This window comes from Nicotiana sylvestris, chromosome 8 (genome assembly GCF_000393655.2).
Source record: "Nicotiana sylvestris chromosome 8, ASM39365v2, whole genome shotgun sequence".
NCBI lineage: Eukaryota > Viridiplantae > Streptophyta > Magnoliopsida > Solanales > Solanaceae > Nicotiana > Nicotiana sylvestris.
This window is the reverse complement of record NC_091064.1, coordinates 222791570-222803118: the sequence shown is the minus strand read 5'-3', so window position 1 is coordinate 222803118 and position 11549 is coordinate 222791570. Positions and strand designations below refer to the sequence as shown.

General features: G+C 37.0%; 1 protein-coding gene across 1 annotated transcript; it reads right to left on the bottom strand.

Moving 5' to 3' along the window:
* On the bottom strand, nucleotides 1-5477 carry LOC104231428 (uncharacterized). Its single transcript, XM_009784427.2, has 11 exons — nucleotides 5303-5477; nucleotides 4299-4432; nucleotides 2878-2956; nucleotides 2424-2494; nucleotides 2204-2305; nucleotides 2019-2108; nucleotides 1369-1443; nucleotides 1235-1267; nucleotides 1041-1121; nucleotides 416-475; nucleotides 1-326 (listed from the first exon to the last, which is right to left on the bottom strand). The coding sequence occupies exons 1-11, from the start codon at nucleotides 5355-5357 to the stop codon at nucleotides 144-146; spliced, it is 963 nt and encodes a 320-aa protein (XP_009782729.1). The 5' UTR covers nucleotides 5358-5477; the 3' UTR covers nucleotides 1-143.
* Nucleotides 5478-11549: the final 6072 nt, after the last annotated feature.

The window sequence follows — 11549 nt, the reverse complement described above, 5'->3', positions numbered from 1 at the left end:
AACACCAAACAAGACAACCATGTATATATAATGTTGTCGACGACCACAGGCGCACAAATCAATCAGCTGTGGATCAATATAAACGAAAAGAATTGGGTAATCACATCCAAGTAATCTAACTGTGAATAGAGGAAAAACTGAGATCAGAATCCTGGACCCAACACGTTCCTTGTTAAAGACAACCCAACAGGATAAGATCTGTGAATCCTCATTTTGCTAGCAACTGGACCTTTAGCAGAATTGTCACTAAGAACTTTTCCTTCTGTATCAGTAACCGATTTTGGTGGCACGCTTGATTCATTAGATTCAGCAATGAACTCAAGCCCCTGAATTATAATAAATCGTTTGATTAGACCTTGTGAACCATTGAATGGACAACAAACCCAGTTAATCTCGTTCCAGAGAGTCAATGTACCTTCACCCAGTTTTCCTTGGGAGTCACCTTTGAATGCTCTATCAGTTTAGCCTCGATGCCCTTTTCGGAATTCCAATTGCCAAAATAAGAATACATGTTTACATTTTGAACAAATATGAACAATGAAGGACAAGTAGAATATTTTCCCACAAAGAAAGAGACAGCAAAACTGCAGTTCTATTTTAATGCATAGCCAGCAAAAAGTAGGGAGTAATAAACATCAAAAATTTCCAAGAGATTGTTTTTATTTCAACCAATAACATCAGATATCATGCAAAGACGCCAAAGTTATTCTTAGCAGTGCATAATTACAGTCTTTATGGTTTAGATCAATTACAAAGACCTTTCGAGTAATCTAACAGGATAATTTTCCAAGCACCAAAGGAGAAAGTCAATGGTCGGCAGAATGGAAAAGACAGTGATAACCAGAGATCACAACAGTAATCGGAAATGCAAACACTCATTCAAAATGCGATAGAAACATGCAAGCAAGCATTCAAAACGCAATGGAGAAAAGACAAGAAAAGCCTCAAGATGCTCCTTGTTTTCCTTGTGGGAGGAAAAAGAGAACAAAGAGGAAGAACAACAATAATCAAAAGGCTTTCATATATGAACACAAAAATACCTGAATAACTTTAGGATTTTCACCATCCTTAATGCCCCCAGCAACTTGGCACAAGTACCACAAACCAGAATTAGTCACATCCTGTGGGGTGGGGCAAGATAAACGAGCACAACTTGTGAAGCAACTGCAATAACAATAGACAGAACATAGGAAAAGGGGCAAATAGCATGTTACAAACACATCCAGATATTCACCTGCTTACTCTCAAGAAGCTCAATCTTCCCTTCCTGCCAAATTGAGCAACAACTGAAAAATTACAAAATGACTAGCCAGCAGATTTTTTACTAGCACTTCCATATTGATACAATTTGTCAAGCAATGTACTTACCAGTCCAGACACCATCTCATAGATTAAGTTTATATCAAAACCAATTTGATTCAGATTAGCCTTAACGTCACTCACCTGCATAAAGAAACATCTGATGTTGAGCATTGACAAACAAAGTCTCCACGTGCCTCGATACACAAAATCTATTACTAAGATATTCAAGCAAGTTGCCGGTGATAGTTATTCTGTGACCTCTATTTTGACATACAACCAACAAAGTTCAGGTCTTGCGGCAAGTTTCTCCCAGTAATTTTCTGTTATACGTCTCTCAAGTTTTACAAAGGAGTTGATTCCTACCTCATTCCCCTCAAAAAAAAATCTTCATTACAACCGAGAAAAGGGCAGCCCGGTGCACCGAGCTCTCGCTATGCGCGGGGTCCGGGGAAGGGCTGGACCAGAAGGGTCTATCGTATACAACCTTACCCTGCATTTATGCAAGAGGTTGTTTCCACGGCTCGAACCCGTGACCTCCTGGTCACATAGCAGCAACTTTACCAATTACAACCGAGAGAGAACCAAATATCTTTTTTCCTTTGGCATGTTGGTGAGAAAACAGGAGTTATGCGAAACTACTTTACCCATAAGATAAAAGAATCCATCCTAATACATCAATATTAAAAGGAGAATGGGAAGAAATGTTTTCTCCTTACATCATTAGCAATAAGTTTTGATGTCTCAATTTGCTCATCTAGCTTCCAGTCTAAATTTTCCAGCCTCTTCGTCAGATGTCTTTTTGTAGACTACAAAAGAAATAGAAGTGAAAGAAGAATGAGAACAGCTGTTAGCATATATAACACAGATAATCCACGAAATTGTTGACAAATTCTTGACTCACAGCCAACGCCTCAGATACATTCTCCAACTGCTTAGACACAGATGCAACAGCATTCGCCATATTATGCTTTGTGACATACATTACATCAGAAAATGACCAACCCTGTGGAAGATTAGCAAGAACACATGTGATTTATAACAACTATATAAAGAATGTAACAAACCTCAAAAATAAATCCTTGGGGTGACAATAGATACAAACTGCAGCAGTGAACACTTGCCTTCCACTTCATGTAACAATATCCCATCGCCCCAACTGCCGCAGCTGGAAGAATGTAAGAAGCATAGCTCCCTAAAAAAACAAAGGCCCATAACCATGTCAGCTCTATTTCAACTGGATCGTCCATAAAGGACATTTAGGGTATTTATATTCCTAGTATTCTAGCTCCAACTGGTGCAGGTGTGCTCTTTGGTACGTGATAAAAAAGAACAATATTGCAGAAAAGGAAACTAAAATGTAAGGAAAGATTCCTCTTGACTAAGGAAGACTACAAACAAACAGGGCCTAAAGAACTTCCACTTTTCATGTTGAAAACAGGAACCGTAGTTACATAATTCAAAACTTAACCATCAGGGTACATTTAAGAAGTTACAGATCTCCATTCTAGAGAATTCAGCATTTGCAGTAAGATGGGTAACACAATTTAAAATGAACATAAAAAGACAAAAGCATACCACTGGAGGAAGAATCCTTATAAATAGTAATTGGATTTGATATGCTCATCTCCCGAATGTCCTGTGCTAATTGTCGTATCTGAAGGCAATATCAGAACCAAGAAAGGCTTGGATGAGGTAACAAAGTGTAGTTGTATAAGAAACATGCTGGTACTTGTTAATTGTAACATTACATTAACATATAGCACAGCCCCTTCTTTCTTTTTTAGATAAGCAACATACATAGAGGATGCATATCGCCAAACCATAGTGATTGATTGAAATGTCATTTAAGAGGAGCTCTATCACTTACCACTATTTAAGTTGCATAATTGTTTTTTTCCCTCTTTGGGGCGTGGGTGTGGGGGGGGGGGTAGCATGGTTAATATGTTCACCTACGGTGTATAAATGAGATTTGATGTTACGATGTAAAACACTATATCAAAGAAGTTAGGCAGGCCTCAAAATTTCAACATCATGGAAGACCAGGCAAAAAGTTTTTGCATATTCCACTTTTTATCAGTAAAATTTTTGCGAATTCTAAATCAAACAACAACTCCAAGCTTTGCATTTGCTTCCAGAAGAAGGCTACCAATTCAGTAAAAGAACCTTTCCACCAAGTATCAACCATATTGGCTCCATCTTATAAAGTGTAAATCAGGAGTTGTTTGAATGTGACAAGAAAAAGAAAGAAGTAATCAAGCTACAGCGTGTGAATTCAGAACTAAAATTACGTTCTATCTATGTTTCGCACACAATGAACTCTGAAGTAAGGAGAACATATAAATGCCATGCACATTAACAAGCAGAAATCAAGTTCTTTGGTGAAGCATATTTTGTGAGAGTAATGCTTCAAAGCTGTTGATTGTATTGACCACTGACCAGCTCGTTTAAAAGCTTAAGTCATTAGAAGTAAGACTTTTTTATTTAGTTATTTATTTATCAATGTTGCCAATATGCCCTCTATTCTGATTGTTTTTCTTGAGTCAAGAGTGTGTAAATTTTATTTGCTGATGGATGGAGGCGAAACTCAAACCCAGGACTTCTGCGTACTATGCTACCATCTTGAATTGTGTGAATGCCTTATTAAAAGCTTAAACTATTATAAAGAGGAATCTTTTCTTTATTAGTTTTATTTATTTCAGGTCAACAAAATAATATGCTCTTCTATTTCGAGGAACGAGATGGTACCAACAAGTTTTGAAGTATACTTTATGCTAAAAGCTTTTGACATGGCTAAATGGCTTTCCGTGATCATGTGATTAGTCCCCCCCCCTCCCCCCCTCTATGTGACTAAATCTGAAGTAACACATTACATAATGTCTTGAATAAAATTGTATGTTTCTTCTCTTTATCTTGCTTTATATGCTTTACCTTCAAAACATCTGATGAATCTACTTCGAAAAGCACAAGATCAATGTAACAAAACCATAAATGTATACCTGAGCTGCTAGAAGAGCAGTATCATATCTACCAGGTGATGTCTCAGCCGCATTCACTCCATTTATCACCTCCTGAAGTTGTGAGATAAGATCAGATAATCTTCCACTCTTCAATATGACGGACCCAGTCAAACCTACACCACAACCAAATTTGTCACGTCCCAAAAAGAACCTATAAAATTTGAAGGAACTATTAACTCCGATCAAAAACTGCGACAAAAATTTGAAGATGCTAATAATCTAAGACTGCTTTTCTTCCCCAAATCCAATATTATATCGAGTCGTAACGAAATTTCTGCTCTACGGTACAATTAGAGGTAACTCCTCTAGAAAATGTAAAGGTTGGATATAAAGGAGGGTTTGGATAGCTTAACGACCAATGTAATACTCAAAGATATAGCGTAGTGGTCAATAAAGTGGGAGGAGAACCACGAGATCTCAGGTTCAAGTCTCACCGGATGCAAAAACAGTAGGTGATTATCTTTCCATCTACCAAAACCTTGATGGGCAGAGTTACTTGGTACCTCCGTACGTTGGAAGGTAGCAGTTACCAAGTGTAATAGTAGAGGTGCGCGCAAGTTGGCCCAAAGACCACTGTCATAAAAAAGAAAACACTAGGTGATCATCTTCCCATCTGCCTAAGCATTGATAGACAGAGTTACCCAATACCGGATGAAATAGGTCGAAATGCATGCAAGTTGGCCTGGAGGCCACCGTCATAAAGAAAATTCTCTGAGTACTCAATTAACTCAATAGAGCAGAATGAATATAGAAAATTCATATAGTCCCCCTTAACTATGAACAAAGCGAAGTTGCTTGATTAATTTCCTATTAGATCAAGGTTCCAAGTTATCAGCTAAATTAAGCTAATTTCATCAAGCTTCAGAACTAAAACGAATCTCTCTCTTTTTTCCTCCTTTCAATTGACTACTAAAAATAAAGCAACTATAAATGGAATATAAAGCTATACAGTTATGAACTTTGTATGTTTTTGGAGAAATTACCTGCGCCGACGAGTATCAGTACTTTAGAAGTGGCGACGCCGGTTTGCATCGCCATGTTTCGGTGTGGTGGCGCTACCGGCGGTGGAGCGAATTTATTGAATTTTCAATATCTCCGGCGAACTTATTAGACCTTTTATTTAAGGCTTGCCTTAATTTGGAAAGTAGCGTGTTATGCGATGGCTTAATTACACAAATTTACTTTTGTCTGAACCCAATTTTACAGTTTACAGTTGGTTGATGAAAGAAATAAAATTAACTGTTGACTGCTGGTCCACGTTACCCTTTGACTTCCGTACTTGCTTTTATTTTATTTTATTTTATGCAGACGTGTCATTGGTTCAGTTCGACTTATTATTTTAGAAAATATATACCGTATTAATTTTTCGATTATTCAATAATATATAATAAAAATTAGATTTTGAAACCGTCTCAATCATATCAATTTCTCTTCGGTACCAGTACGATTTGATTAATTTTCGATTTTTTTACTATATGTAAAAGTTATTAGTAGGAGTAGAATGCAATAAGATATATACTTTTATAGGACTTAGCAAAAGTGTCTAAATATTTTTATTGTTTAAAGGGTGATGAATTATAAAAATATGAAAGATGGCTAGAGTATAGATCCATCAATTATTCTACAACACCGAAACTAAGCAAAGACAAAATATATATATATATATAAATCAACCGAGTAAAAATATATTAACCAAGTTGAGACTCAAGAATAAAATCTATAGAAGATTAAATATTCAAAAAGATAAATCTAAATCATACGAAAGTAAACATATTCAATACATTGTAATTTGCTACTCATAATTGTTAGAATACTTCTAGAAAATTTTTAGTGTCAGTAGGAGTAGCATAATAGGTTTGAGAATTGGGATTTGAGTTTAGTTACTTATTGACTTATAACAACTTTCATAATTCCAAAACCAAAGAAAAAATTTAATGCTTTATTATTTTTAAACTTAATATATATATATATATATTATACACATAAATTTATTCGGTGTGATTAGGTATTTTTCGATTAATTTTTATAAAATAAAAAACCTACTCTAATTATCGGTACGGTTATATATTTATATAAAAACCTACGGTTTTATTTAAAAAAAAAAACTAAAAATCGGCTCGGTACGGTACTTTTCGATCGGTTTTTAAATATCAATTGTCACCCCTAATTTTACGTATCTATCTTAGGTCCGACTAATTTGAATTAGTATCAGAAAATTTCACTTTAGAAGATGAAACGCACGGTTTGAAATTGTGAATCCGAGTGCTGATTGATCTACGATCAATATTAATACGACAGAATGTAACATCAAGTTACTGCATTTATTAATTTTCTTTTTGCTATAAAAATGAACGCACACTTTAGCTATAAAGTAAAATCCACTTAAAATTATTTCTTAGCGTTTGAATATTCAGCTACGTACCATACAACGTTACACAAGTAGGACTAATAATTTAATAATATTTCAGCATAATTATCCTTTTGTTTTAGGTGGTTAATAGGATACAATAACTGGTTATTTGGTCACTATTTTAATTAATTACCATAATGGGATCAAATATTTAATAATTGGTAAGATCTTTCTTTATTTAGCATTAAGTTGAGTTTTTAGTTTTGAAGATAGTAACATCTAAAATTAAAACCATGTTTTAAATTGTAATGCCCTCGTTACTGTGTCTTAGGTATGTTGAACCAAACTAAAATTGATTTTAATGATCAACAATCATTGACGAGCTAGGGCCCTTGATGATAATTGGTGTTACTAATAAATTATTCTGACGATCAGAAACTGTATGTAATAATTGATCAAGAGCTGCAAATACATTTTTAATGTAGAATTCTTTAGCAATATTTATGGAAGGATTGATTTCTTGGGCTACAAGAAATTTTACTAGCCGAAATAAATCGTATTCAATAAGAATTTAATTTATGGAAACATTAGCATGAGAAGAAAGATGTTTGAAGTAGGGATTTAATTTAAGGAAAGACATTTTAGGAATATTGATTTTCCTACGAGAGTTCTTCCAGATTTTGGTGCAAAAATTGGAGGAGTATTTCGGCCAATCGTCACGCCTATATAAAGCATCGTATTATTGTTGTTGCTCACACTATTTCAGAATCGTTGACGGCAAATAGCGATCATAGCAAAAAGATGTTTTCACCCCACAATTGAAGAAGCGGATGATCTGAAGATGATGATGTTAATCTATAATTGTTGAGTCTTGATTCATTATTCATAAATAATAACTTATTTTGCTTTTGAGAAGTATTTTCGTAGGTAAACGATTCTAGAAAGTTAGAGTTGCTTTATAGGTTAGAGTTCAAAGTCTTGAAAGTTTAGCTACAGACCACAGTCTAGTTGGTTGTAGGGTTTAAGTCTTTGTAGTCTACGCACATTCTAAGTTTATTTTCTTTCTTGGGACTACGACTACGTTTGCTAACCATTCGGGATATTTACTTCCTGGATGGATCCTATTTTGAGAAGTTTGGTTACCTCATCTTTGATGAATGCATGTTTTACCTCGGATTGTGGTCTTCTCTTTTGTCTAAGTAGTCTGAACTTTGGAACCAAGCTCAATCGATGAGTGGTAATCTCCAGTGGGATCCATGTCATGTCAAAATGGGACCAAGCAAAACAATCTATATTTTTAATAAAGAATTTAATGAGTTTATCCCTGAGCTCGGGAATTAACCTCGTGCCTAAGTATACTTTTTGACCGGGCAAATGCTCGATCAGTATAACTTATTCCAGCTCTTCAACCGTTGACTTTGTGGCGTCAAAATCGTCGGGGATTACGAAGGTTCGAGGTATCATACAATCATCATCCTCGATAATTTCCTGCAGTTCTGATATGGTCGAGGACGGCGACTATGGTTGCTATTTGACTTCCCTCTTTTCCGTTGATTTGGGTCCTTTGTTGATGTTATTGCCGATACTAGTATTACTTCGTCAATTGCAAATATCTCTTTGGTTGCTGGTTGTTCGCCATACACCGTTTTGATTCCTTCCGGTGTTGGGAATTTCAAGGCTTGATGAAGCGTTGAATGTATCGCCCTCATATTATGGATCCAAGGTCTTCCGAGTAGCGCATTGTACCTTATATCACCTTCGATCACGTGGAACTACGTTTCCTGGATAGTTCCGGCCACATTTACTGGCAACATGATTTCCCCTTTGGTAGTTTCACTCGTCATGTTGAAGTTGTTGAGTACTCGAGTTGCAGGCACGATTTGACCCTAGAGAACGAGCTACTCTACGACCCTCGATCGAATAATGTTTGCCGAGCTACCTAGATCGACCAATACACGTTTCACTTGAATTTTATTCATGAGTATAAAAATTACTAGTGTGTCGTTATGAGGCTATTCGATGCCTTCTGCATCCTCTCATTGAAAGATAAGGTATCTTTTGGTAAGTAGTCTCGGGTACGCTTCTCCTCGTGATTGTAATTTTGGTGCGTTTAAATATCTGGCCCTGAGGAATATCGACCCCACCAATGATTATATGATGAATCACGTGTTGCGGTTCCTCCTGTTCATTTTTCCTGTTTGCATCCCTGTCTCTGAAATGATTTTTAGCTCGGTCACTCAAGAACTCTCGAAGATGACCTTCGTTGAATAAACGAGCTACTTCCTCCCTCAATTGCCTGTAGTTTTCGGTTTTGTGACCACCGATTCCATGGTATTTGCATATTTGATTAGGGTTTCTTTGAGCCGGGTCGGATTGTAGGGGTCTGTTCTATCTAGTATATTTGATTCGTACAATGGCTGATACAATACCCGATGCATCGATGTTGAAGTTGTATTCCGATAACCGTGGCGCTTCGTTGGCTCGACATGTTTATCGAAGCCACTTTTACTCATGAGTCCTCGGGAGTTTTGCCCTCGATCATTACGAACGGGAATACGTCCTGATCCACTATTTATACGATATGCGTTGTATGGTTGGTACTGATCTCTGTTTGATTGGGGCTCTCTATCGATGTCTCTTGGAATCCTGCCTTCGGATCTGTTCGGATAAACGGCCAGAAAGGGCTCCCAACTGATCATCCTCGACTATGATTTTTGACTTATATTGATTATGTATATCGGCCCAGGTCACAACTGGATATTCAATCAAATTATGTTTAAGTTGTCGTGATGCTATCGAACTCCGCTCGTTCAACCAATGAGTGAAGGCTTGGACAACTCAATCATCGGTGACCGGGGTAGGTCCATGTGTTTCATCTAGAACCGAGATACGAATTCCCTTAGTATTTTGTTGTCCTTTTGTCTCACTTTGAAGAGGTCTGATTTCCTAGTCGCGACCTTTATTGCTCCGGCATGTGCCTTTACGAACGAATCAACAAACATGGCGAAGGACAGATTGTGGTAGCATATCATTGCCCCATTCGATAAAGTTTCTCCAAAATTTTTCAACATAACAGATTCAATTTCATCATCTTCTAACTCATTCCCCTTTATCGCGCACGTGTAAGAAGTGACATGCTCATTAGGATCAGTGGTTCAATTGTACTTGGAAATTTCTGGCATGCGAAATTTCTTCAAAATGGGCTTCGAAGCCGCACTTGGTGGGAAAGGCTTCTGTACGAACTTCTTTGAATCCAAATCCTTTAAAATTGGAGGTGCCCCAGGTATTTGGTCAACCCGTGAGTTGTATGTTTCTACCTTTTTATCGTTAGCCTCATTTTTCTTTTCTCCTGGTTTGATCCGTTTAGTGAGCTCCTCGAGCATTTTCATAATGGTGGGGTCAGTTCCTGATTCGTTATCATTCGATTTGTCCGGTATACGCTCGACCCTATGAATCACTTCTTGAGATGCATCAAGTTCGATTTTGCTTGGCGCTCGATCTGATTTTGGAGCTGCGCTATCGCAACTTGCTGAGTCTGCAACATTTCAAATTATTCGAAGGCTAATCCCGCCTTCTTCACCACTTTGTGCATTCTGATTGGCTGGCCGGGCGTCTATGTGGACACTATTTTCAGGGTCGGCGCCTAAATTTTCATGAATTGCAACACGAGAATTGACAACAACTGGATCTACAATCTGTGGTCCATCGGGATTAATTGACTGGAGGTACTCCGTTTCCTGGGGCGACTATATGCTCGTTTTCACCATGAAGTCCAAGGTCGGTGTCTGTGTGGGTAGGCACTGCTTGAGAGTTTGACATGTTGATTCCTGAAATCAAAGATACTCGAGAACAAGTGTAAAAACAATGTGTTTATGAGGATTAATACTAGGCAATCACTATTATCCTTAGCCCCATGGTTGACGCCAAACTGTTTACCCTAAAAATTGGATAACAATTAAACTTATAATGTGATTTTAAGGATATGTGATTTCACCTAATACCAATTGATAAACGTAAAGATAAGTGATGCAAATTGACAATAATATAAAGCAAACCAGCGTTCGGACAGAGCTTTGAGCTCGAACACCCTCAAGCTAATTATGCAAGGATAATTAAAGACACAATAAGCTGATGAACAAGAATGTAAGCTAAAAAATGTTGTATTACTTTTATATTCGTGAATGTAAGGTGTCTACAAATGAATGAGACTCCTCTTTATATAGTAGAGAATTCTAATTATGGTAAAATTCTAATTACAAAAGTAAATCACATGATTAGGCTAAACAATCGCCTTTAATCTGATCTGTTCCCGAATTTCCGCTGTGATCTTCGATCGGTTACGGATATCTCGCCTTTCCGTTATTGCGCTTCGCTCGAAGTCTTTCATATGTGGTCCCGATCGCTGTTGGCCTTGATCTCGACGAGCATCTCGATTCTCGAGCTTGATACTTTATCTTCGTGTTCTGATATGATGCATTACGAAATCGACCCTCAACGTGATTCCCTGGTTTCGATAAAACGGCAAAATGGGGCAAGCCAACCGAATACAGAATTCAAGAAATCATTCAAAACCACTCAATACCGGGTTCATCAAAACACAGGTACAAAAAGTTTTGCTACACCATCCTACCAAAAAAAAAAAAAAGGAGAAAAGAAAAGAAATCCAACATAATAAACAAGATAAAATCCATTAAAAAAACAAAGTTCAAGATAAATCTCTCAATCTTATGTTAAAGAACAGATTTAGCACTTCTCCGAGCTTGCCTTGTACGATGGGATCTCTTCTTTTTAAGTCGAGAATGGACCCTTTTTATCCCATTTTATAGGCACAGTTTATTATTCGATCAATTAATTCCAATTAGATGACCACTTGTATATAA